At 45.6% G+C, this 21,574-nt stretch overlaps 1 protein-coding gene across 1 annotated transcript in view; it reads left to right on the top strand.

Annotated features, from left to right (window-relative positions):
• Positions 1 to 17,547: 17,547 nt before the first annotated feature.
• Positions 17,548 to 21,574, top strand: part of IMPA2 (inositol monophosphatase 2) — a 53,130-nt gene continuing 49,103 nt past the window's right edge. Inside the window, exon 1 of the mRNA XM_082257282.1 lies at positions 17,548 to 17,895. Within this exon, the coding sequence (XP_082113408.1) occupies positions 17,734 to 17,895 (162 nt within the window). The 5' untranslated portion in view covers positions 17,548 to 17,733. The remainder of the gene's footprint in view (positions 17,896 to 21,574) is intronic.

The raw sequence follows: 21,574 nt of genomic DNA, 5'->3' as shown, positions 1-21,574 counted from the left end.
ATGTAATACAAAATCTTTGAGCAACACAGCCACACTAAACTGTGCTTGCTCAATTTAATTATTATTTTACAGAATTTTTATAGCACCAACAGTTTGGGCAGCGCTTTACAATGTGAGAACAAACAGTAAAGTTACAATACAATTCAATTCAGGAGGAATCAGAGGGCCCTGCTCGTTAGAGCTTACAATCTAAAAGCAAGGCTTAATTGATACAAAAGGTAATAACTGGGAGGGGGGGGGGGGATGAGCTGATGGAGGAAAAAAAGAAAGAAAAGTTGTTAGGTGGAGGCGGGATAGGCTTCTCTGAAAAGAAAAGATTACAGGGATAACCTAATAGTGGATAGAGTAGGAGGTAGTTGGACAGATTGGAGGTGGGAATTTCGAAGGATGGGAGAGGCTCAGAAGAAGACATGGAGGTGAGCATGGGAGGAGGTGACAAGGGAGCTAGACAGCAGGAGGTCTTGGTTAGTATTTTGAGACTAGGTTAGTGATGTAGCTGGGGGCTGAGTTGTGGATGGCTTTGTACGTTAGTGTTAATATTTTGAATTTAAATTTGTTGGGTGAGTGGCCGCCAAAGGGGGATTGGCAGAGAGGGGTAGCAGGAACTGGTTTGTAAAGTGGATGAGTCTGGCAGCAGCATTCATGATGGACTGAATAGGGGATAGCCTATGTAAAGGTAAGCCAATGAGGAGGGAGTTGCAGTAGTTGAGGCAAGAGATAACCAGGGAGTGGATTTGGAGCTTTGTGGTGTCATTGGTTAAGAAGGGGCAGATATTGGAAATGTAGCAGGGGATAAGGCGCAAGCTTTGGAAAGTGATTGGATGTGGGGCCAAAAGGAGAGTTCAGACTCCAGGACTACACCGTTCAGACTCCAGGACTACACCTAGCACCTTGACATGCGGAGATGGGTTGATGGTTGTGCCCTTGATCTTGACAGAGAAGTCAGGGAAAGGGACATGTGTGGGAGGAAAAAGTATGAGCTCTGTTTTAGACAGGCTAAGTTTGAGGAAGTTTGTGTGACATCCAGATTCATTTGTTGGTCAGTAAATTACTGATGCTTGAGCAGACTGATGTTGTGAGCTGAGGGGTAGAGAGATAGATTTGGGTGTCATCAGCGTAGAATTGATATTAAAAGCCATGGTAAGCTATCAGCTGACCAAGGGAGGAGATATAGATTGAGAATAGGAGAGGTCCAAGAACAAAACCTTGCGGGACCCCGACGGAGAAAAAAAAAAGAGGAGGGAAGTAGTCAACCATATCAAAGGCAGCCAAGAGGTCCAGAAGTAGGATTACAGAATAGTGTCCATTGGTTTTTGCTGTTAGTAAATAGTTTGTGGGTTTTAGGAGAGCAGTTTCTGTGGAGTATTAAGGGTGATACCAGACTGAAGGGGATCAAGGAGGCTATTCTTAATGAGTAATTATTCACATGAAGGTGGTGTGCTATTCTGAATATAATGAAAGATGAGAATAAAAATAAAAGTGCTAATCAATTTGCAAAAGCATATTCAAACTAAGCTAATGAAAATATATATAAGCATATACATATGTGCCAATCATGCACCGTGGAATAAATCCAAAGTAGGTGTGAATGAGTTCATACAAATAGATAACAAATTACAACGTATTGTGAAGAGTATCATCCAATAAATAGTGCATCCGTGAACCACTTTTGACATGCAGTGCTTCTTCAAAAAAAACTTCAGTGCTGAATGTGCTAAAATCATCAACCAGGTGTCCACCTTTGAGTGCAATGCACGCTCACCTGCAGCACAAAAATAATATGCAGTATATAGTAAGCCAATCCACTTGGGGGAGTCCTATGGTTTCCCAGGTATGCTCCTCATGAATTAGACTGGGTATGCTCCACAGCTATATGTATCTGGACAGAATGATTTAAGAGTGTAGTAGGATTTTAAAACATTTTTTCAGTAAAAGATTTCATCCAGAACACTCACATTTATGTAGACATAAAACCGCATAAGATCCTCATCTCTACATTTCATGTGCAGCTGCAATTCCTGACCGTCCAACACGAATCGCACTGTGGACAGGCCAGGCTGATGTCACTGACTCCTCCTACGCGTTGCGTCACTAGTCACGTGACTTCTTTAGGGTAAGAGCCCAGTGACAGATACCGGATTTAAGTACCGTATAAACTCGAGTATAAGCCGAGTTTTTCAGCACATTTTTTTGTGCTGAAAACGTCCCCCTCGTCTTATACTCGAGACAAGAAAAAAAAAAAGTCCCTGGCCGCTCCGACATGCTTAAGCTTTAAAAATGGCGCCGCCCGGCGCATACATGTCACCGCGCATGCGCCTCCGCCGCTTAGGACAGGCCGGGAATAGCCGAAAGTACCTCTGCACCACCAAATTCAGCACATGCACCAGGCAAGGGATGTGTGTCAAACTGGCTAGGCCCAGAGCTGCTAAGAGATTTTGCCCGTTATCGCACACCACCAGGCCGGGCTTGAGGCTCACTGGCAGCAACCACTCATCGGTCTGCTGTTCAATGCCCCTCCACAACTCCTGCGCGGTGTGGGGTTTTTGTTGGTGGTGTAGATGTTACGCTGACCGGATGAGGAGGCGGAGTTAGGAACAGGAGGAAAACTGAAGCTCCCTGCAATCCTCGGTGGTGGAAGGACATGCGCCAAACTGCTATCCGTCTCAGGCCCAGCCGCCACTGCATTTACCCAGTGTGCTGTTAGGGAGATATAACGTCCCTGACCGTGCTTACTGGTCCATGTATCCGTAGTTAGGAGGACCTTGCCACAGTTAGCGTTGCACAGTGCATACCTGATTTTGTCACCCACTTGGTTGTGCAGGGAAGGGATGGCTTGCCTGGAAAAGTAGTGGGGGCTGGGCACGATGTACTGTGGGACAGCCACCGCCATAAGGCTTTTAAAACTCTGCATCTCCACCAGAAGGAATGACAGCATTTCAAAGGCCAGGAATTTTGAAATGCTGGCATTCAGGGCCAGGGATCGCGGGTGGGTAGGGGGGTACTTCCTCTTCCGCTCCAGTGTTTGGGAGATAGAAAGCTGAACACTTCCACGGGACATTGTGGAGACGGTTGTTGGTGACCCAGGTGGTGGTGTTGCTGGCAGATCCTCTGTTTGTGGGGTGGCAGGTGCCACTGTCACTACAGAGGTGGATGAAGAGGCCGAGACTGCAGCAGAAGAGGAAGCAGGAGGAGCCAGAGACCTTTCTTGGTTTTTGAGGTGTCTACTCCACTGCAGCTCATGCTTTGCACTTAGATGCCTGGTCATGCAAGTTGTGCTCAGGTTGAGAAGGTTTATGCCTCGCTTCAGTCTCTGATTGCACAGCGTGCAAACCACTCGTGTCCTGTCATCATCACGTTGTCTGAAGAACTGCCACGATAGGGAACTCCTTTGAGCTGGCTTTGGTGTGCTCGGTCCCTTGCTGCGTTGGGCAGTAGCAGGTGTAGTGTCTAGGGTTCGGCCGCTCTGCTTTTGCACCCTGCTCCCTCTGTGCTGGTGGCTCTGTGCGACTACCGCCTCTTCCTCCAAACTACTCAGGTCACCTGCATGACGTTCATTCCATGTGGGGTCGAGGACCTCATCGTCCTCCACATCATCTTCCACCCAGTCTTCACCCCTGCCCTCCTTGTGGGTCTCCACAATTTGGAATTCAGCAGCAGTTGGCACCTGTGTTTCGTCATCATCCGAGACGTGCTGCGATGGTCCTCCCATGTACTCATCTTGAGACATAAGTGGTTGGGCATCGGTGCACTCAATCTCTTCCACTTCTGGGGCAGGGCTGGGTGGATGGCCCTGGGAAACCATGCTAACAGAGTGATCAAAAAGAAGAAGAGACTGCTACATGACTTGGGGCTCAGACTGCTTGGCTGATTTGCAAGGGGGTGAGGTGAAAGATTGATGGACATCGGCTGCAGGTGCCAACTCTGACCTTTCAGCAGTAGACAATGTGAAGGAACTGGTGGCACTGTCAGCAACCCAATCTACTATCGCCTGTACTTGTTCTGGCCTCAAAATTTGTAGAGGCACATTAGGCCCTGCCAAATACTGTTGCAGGTTCTGTCGCCTACTCATACCTGAGGAAGGTGTTTCACTTGTGTGTGTGGCTGGCACAGATCGACCACATCCTCTCCTTGCAACAGGAGCTCCACCAGCAGCACCACGACCCAGGCCACGTCCCATATTTGACCTTCTCCTTATATTGTTCTAATTTAGGATCTTCCCCTAAATGGGTGTTTATTGAATAGCGGAATAGAACAACAGTATCCAATGGATGTATCTCACAGTAACATATGCAGACTAGGCCGCAATTTAATTTTTTTCCCCCTAAATAGGTTTTTATTGAAAAGCGGAATACAACGACAGTATCCAATGGGTGTATCTCACAGTAACATATGCAGACTAGGCTGCAACTAAATTTTTTTACCCCAAATGGGTTTTTATTGAAAAGCGGAATACAACAACAGTATCCAATGGGTGTATGTCACAGTAACATATGCAGACTAGGCTGCAATTACATTTTTTTTACCCTAAATTGGTTTTTATTGAAAAGCGGAATACAACAACAGTATCCAATGGGTTTATCTCACAGTAACATATGCAGACTAGGCTGCAATTAAATTTTTTTCCCCCTAAATGGGTTTTTATTGAAAAGCGGAATACAACAACAGTATCCAATGGGTGTATCTCACAGTAACATATGCAGACTAGGCTGCAAATAAATTTTTTCCCCTAAATGGGTTTTTATTGAAAAGCGGAATACAACAACAGTATCCAATGGGTGTATCTCACAGTAACATATGCAGACTAGGCTGCAATTTAATTTTTTTCGACTAAATGGTTTTTTATTGAAAAGCTGAATACAACAACAGTATCCAATGGGTGTATCTCACAGTAACATATGCAGACTAGGCTGCAATTTCGGTTTTTTTCCCCTAAATGGGTTTTTATTGAAAAGCGGAATATATCTACATAATTACATAGTTTGTTAGGCTAAAAAAAAGACACCAGTCCATCCAGTTCAACCTATGATGTGTGTGTGTGTTTGCTGTTAACCGTACATTGTATACCCCTGTATGTTGTGGTCTCCAAGGTGCCAATCCAATAGTCCTTTGAAACTATCGATGCTCCCTGCTGATACCACTGCTTGTGGAAGAGAATTCCACATCCTTACTGCTCTGACAGTGAAGAACCCCTTACGTATTTTAAGGTTAAACCGTTTTTCCTCTAGTTTTAGTGAGTGGCCACGTGTCTTATTGTATTCCCTTTCTCTAAAAAGTTTGTTCCTTATGCTAGGGTCGCCAGTACAGTATTTGTACATGGATGTCATATCCCCCCTCAATCGTCTCTTCTCCAGAGAGAATAAGTTCAGTGCTTGTAGTCTTTCCTCATAGCCGATGCCCTCCATTCCCCTAATTATTTTTGTTGCCCTTCTCTGGACTCTCTCCAGTTCCAGCACGTCCTTCCAGAGGACCGGTGCCCAGAACTGGACAGCATACTCCAGAAGTGGCCGGACCAGAGTCTTGTAGAGTAGTAGAATAATTTCTTTATTTCTGGAGTGAATCCCCTTTTTTATACATGCCAGTATTCTGTTGGCTTTGCTTGCAGCGGCTTGGCATTGCATGCCACTGCCAAGCCTGTTGTCCACCAGTACCCCCAGGTCTTTTTCCATCCTAGACTCACCCAGAGGTTTCCCCCCCAGTGAGTAGCTTGCTTTCGTGTTTCTGACACCCAAGTGCATTACTTTACATTTCTCAACATTAAACCTTATCTGCCATGTAGTTGCCCACCCCATTATTTTGTTCAGGTCCGCTTGTAAGGTTTCCACATCCTGTATAGAAGAATAGAACAACAGTATCCAACGGGTGTATCTTACAGTAACGTATGAATGAAAAAAATTTATTTTTCCCTTTAATTGGTGCTTTTTGAATAGCAGATTAGAACTGCAGTGTCTAAACGCTGTATGACAGTGTCACAGTAAAGTATGAATGAAAAACTGAAAAATAATTGTCCTCCTTAAATCGGTGCTTTTTGAATAGCAGATTAGAACTGCAGTGTCTAAACGCTTTATGACAGTGTCACACAGTAAAGTATGAATGAAAAACTGAAAAATAATTGTCCCCTTAAATCGGTGCTTTTTGAATAGCAGATTAGGACTGCAGTGTCTAAACGCTGTATGACAGTGTCACACAGTAAAGTATGAATGAAAAACTGAAAAATAATTGTCCCCTTAAATTGGTGCTTGTTGAATAGCAGATTAGAACTGCAGTGTCTAAATGCTGTATGACAGTGTCACACAGTAAAGTATGAATAAAAAACTGAAAAATAATTGTCCCCTTAAATTGGTGCTTTTTGAATAGCAGATTAGAACTGCAGTGTCTAAACGCTGTATGACAGTGTCACAGTAAAGTATGAATGAAAACCTGAAAAATAATTGCCCCCTTAAATCGGTGCTTTTTGAATAGCAGATTAGAACTGCAGTGTCTAAACACTGTATGACAGTGTCACAGTAAAGTATGAATAAAAAACTGAAAAATAATTCTCCCCTTAAATCGGTGCTTTTTGAATAGCAGATTAGAACTGCAGTGTCTAAACGCTGTATGACAGTGTCACAGTAAAGTATGAATGAAAACCTGAAAAATAATTGCCCCCTTAAATCGGTGCTTTTTGAATAGCAGATTAGAACTGCAGTGTCTAAACGCTGTATGACAGTGTCATAGTAAAGTATGAATGAAAAACTGAAAAATAATTGTCCCCTTAAATTGGTGCTTGTTGAATAGCAGATTAGAACTGCAGTGCCTAAACGTTGTAAATCACAGTAAAATATGAAGGAAAAAACTTTTTTTTTTTTTTTAATCCAGATTACGCAGACACATATGCACTGAGCTTGCATTACATGGCCGCTGCACGCCTAACAGACTGATAAAAGTTTTTTTTTCTTTCTCCCTCCTCCTCACTGGGCTCAGGTCAGGGCAAAAAGATAGTGCACTGCATCCCCACACAATAAAATCAATGTAGATCGCTGTCTGATTAAAGAAGATTCTTCCTATTCTTTCCCTGAAAGCAATCTCCAGCCTGCCCCTACAATAATCTCCTATCTCTCCCTCAGCAGCAGCAGGAACCTCTCCCTACAGTAGTTAGAGCAGAGTGACGTGCGGCGAAACGTGACTCCAGCTTATATAGAGGCTGGGTCACATGCTGCACTGGCCAATCACAGCCATGCCATTAGTAGGCATGGCTGTGATGGCTTCTAAGGGCACACTAGTAAACGCTTGCTGATTGGCTGCCTTACAGCTGTTGAAACCGCACCATTAAAACCGCGCCAAAACATTAAATAATTTACCGAACAACGAACTGTATCCCGAACGTACAGTGAAATGTTCGGGTCCGTGTCCGGGTACCGAACACCCAAAAGTCCAATATGATCCCGAACAATACAGTCCGGGTTCGCTCAACCCTACTTGGCGGCCATCAGCTGTGTCTACAACAAGAACACAAAGAGGATAGAATTTACAAACAAAATCTAAATGGAGTTCAAAAGGCTGTGAACACGCACACACACACACACGCATATTTTGGCATATTTAGTACACATATTGACCTAATAGAGATTCGTGCCACTGCTTTCTTCAGCGCTCCTGGATTCCGCCTCTTGACATCACTCCAGGTATGCTGAATGGCCAAGACGGTGGTCCTGTGGCAGAATCTCTGCCACAGCTGCCACTTGACCTGCCGCACAATGGTCCACTTGGCGAAATTCAATATGGCAGTATCGTATTTGCTGAGAAGGAGGATATATGGAAACAGGAATTTATGTTTTACTTACATTTGTTAAGATTGGGTTAGCAAAAATCAAAACATACATAAGAAACCTTTAGCGATTTATCACAAAGGAAAAACATTTGTCCAGTTTCTGATGATACACATACATCTATCTACACATCTATCTACATGACCTATGTCACCACACAGTGGCAAAATGTAATGAAGTATTGCTTACCTCAACAGGGGGGTTGCATTGGGGAAAGGGGGCTCTAAACACCCACCTCAAAATATCTTGTCCCCATGTTGGGGGGGGGGGGCTGTTGGCAGGGGGCTTTTCAGAAGTGAATGAGAATGGGCAACATTGTGCCCCTACTAACTCCCCTCCAAAAAGTTGGCCCAAAAGCCAAAGACAAACCCACATCTGGCAGAATTTATGATTTCTTGGCCATTTTTCAGAGAATATGAATGATGACACGACTTTTCTTTCACTCATGGTTAGTGTTTGGCCGAAAGCCATTTATTATCAATCAACTTTGTTTACTCTTTCTAAATCATAATGACAACAGAAACTACCCAATTGACCCTGATCAAAAGTTTACATACCCCAGTTCTTTATACCATGTATTTTCCCCTTTAACATCAATGACAGCTTGAAGCCTTTTGCGGTATTTGTGGATGAGGCTCTTTATCTTCTCAGATGGTAAAGCTGCCCATTCTTCCTGGCAAAAAGCCTCCAGTTCCTGTAAATTCTTGGGCAGTCTCTACCTCATTATCTCTGATCTTTCATAGCCGGTCAGGGTCACGTGCCCTCTGGCCAGCGGTTCTTCTCCTCCCTCCCAGCCGGAGGGCATGTAAAAATGACCGGCAATGAAAGATCGGAGATACTGAGGTAGAGGCATCGGTTTACATTAACTTACACACTGTAGGAAGGAATCCATGAAACAGAGGAACTGACACTGATTTGTTTTAACTTTAGAGTGTGCTGGCAAGGCTGTCCCAGAAGAGGCAGGGGGAGCCGGGATGACGGCATTAATGCAATGATGCGGACGTTCTCAGCATTGATGATGAATCGTTCAAGGCTGCATTGAAATGCATCGATGCTATGATTTTTTTTTTAACACCCCTAATGTTTGGAGCCACAAACAACCTAGAATTCAACTTCATGTTCTATACTTACCAAAAGGCGAGGTGGCGTTTCTGCAAATCTCCCTCTATTTTCATACGGCCGCCTTGATTCAGGTACTCGATTGGTATCATGGAAAGTCCTCCAAACTATGGGTCTTTTTTGAAAATTATATGTTGTTACCTGATATTACATCTATGCTTTGGACAGACCCTAAGATCACTGCCTCCCCTTCCCTGGACTACCTTGCTGGGATTTGTACCTTACCAAGGGCTTGCTTTCCTCAAGTAAGTCCAATGTCTCCTTTGTTTGGGTACTCTTCTTTTCCACCAACTATTCATGAGTTAAGCTTCCGTGCCTGGATGCAAGATGATAATCTTCGTTTGAGCCACACCTTACTTAGGAGCAAGCTACTCCCTCTAGATAGGATACTCCCTTACTGCCAAAACACCTCCAGTGCCTGGATTGTATATATATATTAGGTTGCAACATTGTATGAAATCCTTACACCCTATGGACTCAATGACCAGACGGTACACTGGCTTAGAGTCGTTACTCTCCCTGTCCACCAGACCTGAACACCCTCTCTCCCTGGTATACCACATTATACTGAAGGAATCTTCCTTACACTCTCCACCATTTGTAGACAAATGGGAGAGAGAATTGAATAAGCAGTGCTGTGCATAAATAAGTACACCCCCAACAGATTTGTCAGAAAACCTTTACCTTCCTTTCACAATCAAGAATTTCTATGGGACACTATACTACAAAATACTCCCACAAATACAGGCTATTAATTGCAACCAAGATTTGTTAAAGCGGTTGTAAACCCGAAAAAAAAAAAAAAACCTGCAAGACAAAGGCATAATGAGCTAGTATGCATCGCATACTAGCTCATTATGTATTACTTACCTTAGAACGAACCCCCGACACGGACCCCCGGACACCACTGCGGGCGCTGCCATGATCCCTCTGCGTCTCTTCCGGGTTTGGCGGCTCCGGCGATGTGATTGGCCGGAGCCGCGATGACGTCACTCCCGCGCATGTGCGCGGGAGTGATTTTCAGGCAAGCTCCCGGCAAGGAAAGCTGAAGGTCCCCCCGGACCTTCAGAGCACATGCGGCGCTCGCGTGAGCGGCTGCATGCACTGCAAATATCTCCTAAACCGTGCCGGTTTGTGAGATATTAATTGTACCTACAGGTAAGCCTGTAGTTAAAAGTGTCAAAAAGCGGGATACTACCGCTTTAATATGAACACACAAAAAAGGATTTTTACTAAAAAATGAATTCAAGACCATGTTGCAAAAATGAATACACCCCAACAAAATTCTTAGGAGCAAAGCTTCCCAAAATTGGAACTTCCGTTCATTTGCTTTCTCCTCCCCCCCCTCCAGTGCCACATTTGGCACCTTTCAGGGGGGAGGGGGGAACGGGGACCTGTTTTTGACAGGTACCCTTCCCCAGTTCCGGGAGACGGCGCCGCTGCGCTGTCCCTCGGAAATTTGGCCCCTCCTCCTTCCATTGCTGCTGAGCCAATCCGAATGCGCAGAGCGTTTCGCGCATGCGCATTAGGGACCCACCTGTGAAGCCATAAGGCTTCACTGCCGGGTTCCCTCACCGGCAATGGTGGCGGCAGCACCCGACAGCCGACATCGCTGGACTCCAGGACAGGTAAGTGTCCCAATATTAAAAGTTAGCAGCTACAGTATATGTAGCTGCTGACTTTTAATTTTTGGAGGGGGAGGCTGGAACACCGCTTTAACAGGAATTCAACTACAGGTGAGTCTGATTATTCATTAAACAGGTGTCTATCAGATAGTGGATTATAAAGGGTGTTACTTAACAAAGAAAACCCCTTCCCATTTCATGCTGTCAGCAATGGCACCACATGGAAGAGAAAGGTCACAAGGCCTGAGAAAGAAATTAATTTCTTTACATAAGAAAGGTGAAGACTACCAGAAGTTTAGCAAAGCCTTACTTATCAGTCAGAATACTTTTACAAAAATTTAACAAAGATGGAACTGCAACCATTTCACAGAGACGTCAAGGCCGTCCACGGAAGTTAACACCTCGATATGGGCGTCTTCTGATGAGAAGGGTTGAAGAAAATCGTCATGCAAGTTCACTGCAGTTAGCTAAAGAAGTAGAAAGCCAAACTGGGGTGATTGTTTCCTGTGACACAATACGGCGTACACTGCAGAGGAATGGTATGCATGGGTGTCATCCACGAAGGAAGCCTCTCCTAAAGCCCATGCACAAAAAAGCCTGCCTACAATTTGCCAGGGCCCATGCTGAAAAAGAAGAAGACTACTGGGTCTCTGTACTCTGGAGTGGTCAGACCGAGATACATGTTTTTGGAACTGATGGCTTCAAAACTGTACAATGTCGCAAAAGTGAGGAGTACAAAGAAAAATGTACGGTGCCTAAAATGAAACATGGTGGTGGCAGTGTCCTTCTGTGGGGCTAAAACATGAGTACTGCTGGTGTCGGGGAGCAGCATTTTATTTATGGTATCATGAATTCACAGATGTACTGCTCTACATTAAGGCTCGGTTCACACTATTGCGATGCGGGAAGGCTGCGAATTCGCAGCCTGTTCCCGCATCGCACACGCACCCCCGGCAGTTCACACTGCCATATGCGATCCGCTGGGGGTGTCAATGTAATCTTAACGACACCCCCAGTTTGATTGCATATCGCAGTGCGATCGTGCAGTTCGCACAGGATCGGATCGCACAAGTGTGAACCGCTGTGCGATCCGATCCTGATGCGGCAGCAAAAATGCCTCCTGTGCGTCTTTGCTGCGGGTGCGGTGCGAATTTAGCCATACAAACTGTATGGCTAAACTCGCACCGCACAGCTGATCGCATGTCATGTCGGAGCAGTGCGCTCCGACATGACATGCGAACCCGGCACACGCAGTAGTGTGAACCGGGGCTTAAAGAGAAGATGCTACCATCACTCCATGCCCTTGGTTGTCGTGCACTTTTCCAACATGACAATGATTTAAAACAGTCATCTAAGGCCACTGCTGCATTTCTGAAGAAGAACAGGGTGAAATTGATTCAGTGGCCATGTATGTCCCCTGATCTGAACCCAATCGAACACCTATTGGGAATTCTGAAGAGACAAGTTGAGCATCAGGCCCCATGCACACAGGGCATCAGAAAAAACGAGCTACAAAGCTATTTTTGACACCAGGAAAAAGCGGCATCAAAAACGCGCCTTTAGCAGCATTTTGCATTGGCGTTAATGCACAGTTAGGTGTGTCTGTGCTTAACAGCGTTTTTAAATAGACACAACCCTCTTCTATTTGTGACCAATCGCATTTTTCACATTTTAAAAAACGCCTGACGCTGCTAAAAGCCGATATACATCGTTAAGCCGCGTTTAGGTGCGTTTAGCAGCGTCAGGCATTTTTACAGCTTAACACTGCTGCTCCTGAACGCACTGGCCCTGGGTTTTTTTTTTGCAGCTTAAAAACACCTTGGAGCTCCTAAAAGCTTGTGTGTGCATGAGGCCATAGAATAACATGGAGGTGCGTTTTTAAGTTGCAAAAAAAAAGTCTGGCGCTCCTAACAGCAGCTGCAAAAATGCCCTGTGTGCATGGGGCCTATCTCTCCATCCAGCACCCAGGTTCTAAAAGAGGTCGTTCTTGAAAAATGGAAAAAGATAGATGTTGCAATATGTAACAAACTTGTTCATTCCATGCCTAGAAAACTTGGTGTTGTCCTTACAAATCATGGAGGTCATATAAAATACTAGACTAAGTACTTTTTGTTGTGGGGTGTAATCATTTTTGCATCAACTAATTTTAGTAAAAGTAAAGATTTTGTAATTTAAGTTATATTATTAACTTTACTTTTATGTTAGGAGCTAAACAAATGTTCAATAAAACCCAGTTTTGTCAAAATTTTGGAAATTGTTCTTGTGCTTATTAAGATATTGATTCAAATTCTACTTTTCAAAGGGGGTGTACTTATTTATGCTGATCACTGTATCTCTAGATGACGCAGACTGGAACAAGATACTTTCTCTTTCCTATAAGCCTTCTATATCCTCAATTGCTTAGGAACATAATTACAAGATACGGTCAAGATGGTATACCGTAGTTGCCTGACTATCTTACATAAAATAAATGCGACTGTGCCAGATACTTGATGGTGGTGTATGCAGTGATGTATTTAGGTTTTGTGCTGCCCTAGGCCTGACTAAACTTGGGCACCCCTAATTTAAATATGACCCACCCCGTCCTGCAAAGGCTACACCCTTTCCTGCTTATGACCCACCCTGTCATCTGTAAGCCTCATCAGTTACCATAAGTTCAGCTACATCAGTGCCCATCAGTGGAGCCTTATCAGTGCTCATCAGTGCAGTCTCATCAGTGCAGCATATCAGTGCAGCCTCATTAGTGGCCATCAGTACAGCCCCATCAGTGGCCACCAGTGCATCATATCAGTGCAGCTTATCAGTCCTGCCTCATCAGTGCAGTCTATTAGTGCCCATCAGGGCAGCATATCAGTGCAGCCCCATCAGCTTTTTTGCTGCCCCCCAGCAAAATGCTGCCCTAGGCCTGGACCTTGTTGGCCTAGGCCAAGATACAGCACTGGGTGTATGTAGGCCACAGGTACTCTATCCCATATCTGGGGTACGTGTTCGCAAATAATCTCTTTCTGGGACATGATCCTGTAGCTTTAAAAGAAATTAGAAGGGAACTCACCCCAAAACACTATCTTGTCCTTGTTATCCAGCTCTTATAAACACATTAAAAAAACTTAATTAGACATTAGGTTGGCGATAGCAAGACACTGGCACAGGACTAATCCTCCCTGCTTGGATGAGTGGGGAATGCGAGCTGGAGAATATCAGAAATATGTAAGGTATGATCGCTTGGGACGAGGAGAAAATGGAGGTATATGGGATCATGTTGGCCGTGTGGTCATTTTTTCGATACTCTGTGAGTTTACATCGTTTGTATCCTGAATATTTGGGTTTCCCTGCCTGTAGTGCAAAGGGGCTCCCTTCCTTCCCTCTCTCCCCCCTTTTTTTTCTCCTATATTTTTCCCTTCTCTTTCTTCTTTTTTTTTCCCTTTCTTCTCGGCCACTTTGGTAGAATAATGTGGGATTATGCTCTTCTACCTAAATCAGGTCACTACCATATTCTGCTTCTACTGATTATTTTGGCTATATCTCAAATGTTTGCTGTATTTGTGGGGTTTTCCTACTGGTGCTGTAATACCTGTACAGTGTGCACTAAAGAGTTATCCTATATTGCTGCCCAGCTGTTTGGTAACTGGCTTGGTTGATTGTGTAGGTCTATTAACCTTTTTTTTTTTTTGTTACCCATTTTGTTCAGCGGTTATATAACCTGACAATTTGCTTGTTTTGCCCTGTACTAATGAATATGTATGACTTGTACTTAGTGCATTTTTTTTTTTTAGCTTCTATGACCATGTTATTTTGTGAAAATCTATTAAACTTAGATTAAACATAAATAGCCCCCCCCCCCTCTGGGATAAGACCTTCTATAAACAGCCCCCCCTCTGGGATAAGACCTTCTATAAACAGCCCCCCCCCCTGGGATAAGACCTTCTATAAATAGCCCCCACCTGTGGGATAAGACTTTTTATAAATAGCCCCACCTGTGGTAAAAAATGTTCTTTAATTAGCACCTCCCTCCCCAACATGTGGGATAAGACATTCTATATATAGCACCCGACAACTCCAGGATGCACTCCCCCTTGGGTGTGGGCCAGTGGTCGGACCACACCTCCACCTCAAGTCTTTGTGAAAGTATAAGGGTGTTTTCACACTAGCACTTTTGGTGCGCACCCGAGTTCGATTGACGTCAGAATTCGGTTCTTTTTGATGATGTGAACACTGTCTTTGAACTCGGGTGCGCACCCGCGAACCGTACCCGAGTCCACTTAAAAAGGGTAGTCTGGGGTACGTTTCATGTGAACTCCAGTACGGTTCACTTCTGATGAGAACGCAATCGTACCCAAGCAAGCAATTCTATCCATTTTGGCACCTTCTCGTTTACAGCAGTTGCCAAGCAACATGAGTATGCGCCGGCTGCAGCTTGATGACACAAGTGTACCGCAGTTCGGATACAAAAATCAAATGTGAACACAGTCCATCGGGGGCAGGGGAAGGGGGGAGCGATCGAACTCGGGTTTGGACCAGGCAATCGCACCAAGTGTGAAAACACCCTAAGAGCAAGGTGAACACACGGCCTAGTAGGCTCTGAGGTACAGGCAGGACCTCGAACCGCATCAGCATACTTATGGACCTTTTTATTCATCCTGTTGGGATACTGTGGACTTCATAGTCCTTTTATTATATGCCTATACCAAACACATGTTTGTGAGTACCCCCTTTTTATACCTTTATACATTAAACTGTTTTAAGAAAAATGCACAAGGTCAGTGTGCCCTCTGTTTGGTTCTTATTCTATAAATAGCATCCCCCCCTCTCCCACCTGTGGGATAGGACATTGTATAAAAAGCACCCCCTCTCCCACCTGTGGGATAGGACATTCTATAAATAGAACCCCCCCCCCCTCCCATCTGTGTGATAAGACTTACTACAAACATCACCAACCCCACACACAGATACACACCTGTGGGATAGGACGTACTATAAATAGCACCTCCCCTCCCCAACATGTGTGCTAGGACGTTCTATAAATACCCCCCCCCCCTCTAACATGTGTGATAAAACCTTCTATAAATAGCCCCCCACCTGTGGGATATCATGTTCTATAAATAGCCCCCATCTGTGGGATATCATGTTCTATAAATAGCCCCCATCTGTGGGATATCATGTTCTATAAATAGCCCCCATCTGTGGGATATCATGTTCTATAAATAGCCCCCATCTGTGGGATATCACGTTCTTTAAAAAGCCCCCCCCCCCCCAACTGTTGTATAAGACATTCTATGAATAGCCCCCAACCTGTAGGACATGTTCTATAAATAGCCCCCCACCTGTAGGATATGTTCTATAAATAGCCCCCACCTGTAGGATAAGATGTTCTATGAATACCCCCACACACCTGTGAGATAAGGTGCTCTATAAATAGCCCCCACCTGTAGGATAAGACGTTCTATGAATACCCCCACACACCTGGGAGAAACAATGCTCTATAAATAGCCCCCCACCTGTAGGACATGTTCTATAAATAGCCCCCCACCTGTATGATATGTTCTATAACTAGCCCCCCACCTGTAGGATATGTTCTATAAATAGCCCCCCTACCTGTAGGATAAGACGTTCTATGAATACCCCCACACACCTGTGAGAAAAGATGCTCTATAAATAGCCCCCCAGCTGTAGGACATGCTCTATAAATAGCCCCCACCTGTAGGACATGTTCTATAAATAGCCCCCACCTGTAGGATAAGACGTTCTATGAATACCCCCACACACCTGTGAGATAACATGCTCTATAAATAGCCCCCCACCTGTAGGACATGTTCTATAAATAGCCCCCACCTGTAGGACATGTTCTATAAATAGCCCCCCACCTGTAGGACATGTTCTATAAATAGCCCCCACCTGTAGGACATGTTCTATAAATAGCCCCCACCTGTAGGACATGTTCTATAAATAGCCCCCCACCTGTAGGACATGTTCTATAAATAGCCCCCACCTGTAGGACATGTTCTATAAATAGCCCCCCACCTGTAGGACATGTTCTATAAATAGCCCCCCACCTGTAGGACATGTTCTATAAATAGCCCCCCACCTGTAGGACATGTTCTATAAATAGCCCCCCACCTGTAGGATATGTTCTATAAATAGCCCCACTACCTGTAGGATAAGACGTTCTATGAATACCCCCACACACCTGTGAGATAAGATGCTCTATAAATAGCCCCCCACCTGTAGGATATGTACTATAATAAATAGCCCCCCACCTGTAGGACATGTTCTATAAATAGCCCCCCACCTGTAGGATATGTTCTATAATAAATAGCCCCCCACCTGTAGGACATGTTCTATAAATAGCCCCCCACCTGTAGGACATGTTCTATAAATAGCCCCCCACCTGTAGGATATGTTCTATAATAAATAGCCCCCCACCTGTAGGATATGTTCTATAAATAGCCCCCACCTGTAGGATAAGACGTTCTATGAATACCCCCACACACCTGTGAGATAAGATGCTCTATAAATAGCCCCCCACCTGTAGGACATGTTCTATAAATAGCCCCTACCTGTAGAATAAGACGTTCTATGAATACCCCCACACACCTGGCAGATAAGATGCTCTATAAATAGCCCCCCACCTGTGGAATATGAATTTCTATAGATTGCACCCCCAACTGTCGATTTAAGACGTTCTATAAATAGACATACAGTAGTTCCCAGCCAGGTCCCCGTGTCCCAGACACGATTCCAGAAATACAATTTACGCGTGACCTGCCCCCAAATGACCAATCCGTGACCCCCAGCAGAGAGGGCGGGTATATTACTGATGTTATAAGACGAAGCAGTGGGAGGAGGTCTTATCCACAAACGTCCAATCGGTGACCCCCTGGCAGGGTAGGCAAAGATTGTATTGATGCTATAGGACAAGGCAGTGGGGGCGGTCCTGTCCACAAACCACCTATCCGTGAGCTCCTGGCAGGGTGGGCGGTGATTGTATTGATGCTGAGTGTTGTCTATCTATCGCTGGGCATTCTCTTTATACGGAGCTGTATGTCTGCTGGCACACGACGCTCACATCATCACGGACAGGTGGAGGACCCCCCTCCGGAAGAGAACACCTAAGCCCCTTGGTCATCTCCGATCAGAGCTGCCATTACACAGGAAGATCCAGGCTCACAAGGAAGGAAGGGGGAGACATGAAGCCGTGTGAAGGAGCTGGCAGGCAGAAGCACACAGTGGCCGCAGATGAGCGCAGGCTCCATGATGATCCCCAGAGTACAGAGAAGCAGGGACAGGATGAAGACCCCTGGAGAGAGTGCATGGACACCGCTGTACAGCTAGCACTCCAAGCTGGCCAGGTGAGCTTACCCTGTGCTGGGGTCAGGGGCGTAACTACAGGGGTTGCAGGGGGTGCAATTGCAACCGGGCCCCATGCTCCAGGGGGCCTGCACGGCTCCCCTATACACTTGGACAGGAGGGGCGGCGGGGGCAGCATGTAGAGAAATCACTGTCCTCCTTTTTCCTCCTGTAGCTGCAGGAGGAAAATGGAGGAGATTGGTTCTTCTGTATGCTGCCCCCACCACTCCTTCCATCCAGTTCACTTGTGTTCTGCTGTCTTTGTAGGACTTGTGAAAGGGTCCCGATGCAGGACCGCAATAAAGGGCCCCGCAATGAGAGTAAAGGGTCCAAAGATCAGTGGGAAGAGCCCCAAGCTTGAACGGAAGGGCCCTGGCCAGGGGTCGGGGGGCCCTTCATGGTTTCTTGCACCGGGGCCCTGAAGGTTCTAGTTACGCCTCTGGCTGGGGTCATACTGATCATTGACCTTCATCATCATATACACATCAGAGCTGCCTGGGAAATGTCCCCACCCCCCCCCCCCCCCCCCACACACACACACACACACACACCACACATTGTCCTCCCAAGTAGGGCAGTGTCTGCTCTGCACAATGTGAACTCTATGTCTCGGTCTGATAGACAATCCAATGAATTGAAAACATAACCAATCTTTTGAAAATGACCAAAATTTAGTGTATGGTTAGCTTTACCACCAGGGCCACACGTAGAACTCTGGGCCTCTCTGGTTTAGTGGGCCCCTCGTACACCAGAATTAAATGCCTGGTAAATCCAGGGCTGTCTTTATTATTGATTGGACCCTGGGCAAATATTTTCTTGGGCCCTCCAAAATCCACTTGCAGGCAGCACGGGCTCAAGAGGCTGCTGCTTTGGGCCCCACAACAATGACTGGGCCCAGGGCAGCTGCCCCTTTTGCCCTGTGTTAAAGACGGCCCTGGGTAAATCCCCCCAAATGTACACGTCCGAGTCCGTTCATTGTTTGGCATTATAACTGACATGTTGTACATTCATGGAAAGCAGGGCTGCTGTTAGAAATCGCGGGGCCCCGTACAAACTACCTGGCAGGGCCCCCCCAAGAAAATATTAAAGATATATTTAGCTAAAATGACAACAAAATCACTATTAGCCAGTATTAGCAGACACAAATATAACATAACTCGCACAATTCCTGCTAAATCTAAAAATAAAACTATGTTAAATAAAGATGAGATGAGAAAAATATACAGGCTGTGCAGTTGGAGCTCAGTGATCAGAGAGACAGAGAGAGAGAAACAAAGTTACAATTTACAAATAAACTCCTGAGCAGAGATAAGTGCTGGGAGGGGGGCCCACACAAGGGAGGGGGGTTAGTGAGGGACAACTGTCTTTCTCAACAGATAAAAGCTTATAGCAGGGAAAGAGACAGATCAGATTCAGGTGCTGGAGGAAGATTTCTGTATTTGTTGTCCATCACTAATCCCCCTCTCTGTGTGGGCCCCCCCTGTGTGCTCGGGCCCCCTACAAATGGGCTGGTGGTCCCCCCCCCCCCCTATCAGTGGCCCTGATGGAAAGGGTTCATCGTGACTAGTTTATATGAGCAGCAACTTCACTGTCCCTCTAAAAAGCCATCTGCAGTGTATCGCTTTTTAGAGGGTGGCAAAGCAGCAGCTTCCAGGCGTTATTGAGGTGGATGGTGGTGGCAGGGTGCCCAGAATTAAAATGGCAAATCGCTTTGGTGGTCACTGGAAGAAAAAAATGTCCTTTGGTGGTATTATTGAAAGGGAAAAAAAAATGTCTCTGCCTTGCTGTTGTCTGTAAGGATAAAATGTCTTTGGATTGTTGGTGTCCCTGGAAACAAAATATCCTTTGCATTGGTGGTTTCATGGAAAGGAAAAATAAATGTCCCTGCATTGGTGGTGTCACTGGAAGAAAAAAATGTGCATGCATTGGTGGTATCAATGAAAGGGAAAAAAAATGGTCCCTTCATTGGAAGGAAAAAATGAGCCTGGGTCAGTGGTGTCGCGGAAATGGAAAAAATTACCCTGGGTCAGTGGTGTCGCGGAAATGGAAAAAAAATGCCCCTGGGTCGGTGGTGTCGCGGAAATGGAAAAAAAATGCCCCTGGGTCGGTGGTGTCGCGGAAATGGAAAAAAAATGCCCCTGGGTCGGTGGTGTCGCGGAAATGGAAAAAAAATGCCCCTGGGTCGGTGGTGTCGCGGAAATGGAAAAAAAATGCCCCTGGGTCGGTGGTGTCGCGGAAATGGAAAAAAAATGCCCCTGGGTCGGTGGTGTAGCGGAAATGGAAAAAAAATGCCCCTGGGTCGGTGGTGTAGCGGAAATGGAAAAAAAATGCCCCTGGGTCGGTGGTGTAGCGGAAATGGAAAAAAAATGCCCCTGGGTTGGTGGTGTAGCGGAAATGGAAAAAAAATGCCCCTGGGTCGGTGGTGTAGCGGAAATGGAAAAAAAATGCTGTGTGGGGAACTAGAGGTATCTGATGAGCTCTAAGTGGGGGGCTTAGAGGCTGTTGGGGAGGGGGAGGCTGTAAGGAAGGGAGAGAAGCTCTAGGGCTGCTTGTACCCCCACCCTCACTTCAGACCTCCTTGTCAGTGTAGCGCCCGCTAGGTAAGAAGGAAGCTTCTTGTTCCTTGGTCATGTGATATGTTACATGACAAGGGGAGACAGAAAGAAGGGCAGTCTGCCCACATTCCCCAGCAGTGCAATGCTGAGACGTTGGTTTGTTCTCATTGGCTGCCCGCTCTCTACTGCCCACTATAGGTTGATATTGGAGGGAGGAGAGAGCAGAATCATCCCTTCAGCAGCTATCGGGCCTTGCTCCTTCAGACAGGTGGGATGCTGCATTCCCTCCTGTGGGGGGGGGGGGGGGGGATGGGGGTGCCGGAAAATGGAACTTCTGAAGCTCTCCTCCACATAACACTGCGCCTAGGGCACATGCTTCTTCAGCCCCCCTCCTTGTCCTATGCCTGTATATTTTTTTTTTTTTATCCCAAGGGATTCTACATGGAACTTTCAAGCACCTGGCACTTGGTTGTAGAATAGTCTTATTCATTTCAATGGTTGCATTTGGCAGGAATTGAGGTCTGCCGAATGCGACAAGCTGTATAATTTTTGTGACAATTCATGCAGCACATTCACACCATGTACAACGACTGGGGTTATTCCACATTGGATGAACACCAGGCATTACAATGGCAATCGTTTTCAATGCTCATCTCATGTCAGCGCAGGTCCGCTGTATAGATAGAAATTAATGAAATGTCACTTTTGATATTTCAATAAAGTTTGAAAAAAAAAAAAAGTAAAGTGTCTATGTTACAAAGCAAGGCACCGATCCCTACCACCAGCACAGGACGGCCAGCAGCCTGCACGCTAAAAGGATCATAGCAGGCAGGCATGTGTGTACAGGCTTTTATTTTTCTGAAGGAATAAATGTTTACATGTAAATACAAGCCAGCAAAACTCCAAGTAGATTTATACAGTAGGTAAGGAAAATGACATAGAACATAGCTATGCTGCCAATGTACTCTGTTTTACATTTATCAAAGCGAAGTACACTAAGAAAAGAAGAGATTAGGGCTGGGTTCACACAAGTGCGATCAGTCATCGCATGTAATTCGCACCGCATTGCTGATCACATGTGATGTCTGTGCAATGCGAATTCAGCCATGAAAACCGTATGGCTGAA

This window comes from Pelophylax lessonae (assembly GCF_965119305.1).
Source record: "Pelophylax lessonae genome assembly, chromosome: 5".
Classification (NCBI taxonomy): Eukaryota; Metazoa; Chordata; class Amphibia; order Anura; family Ranidae; genus Pelophylax; species Pelophylax lessonae.
This window is presented reverse-complemented; position numbering and strand designations above follow the sequence as displayed.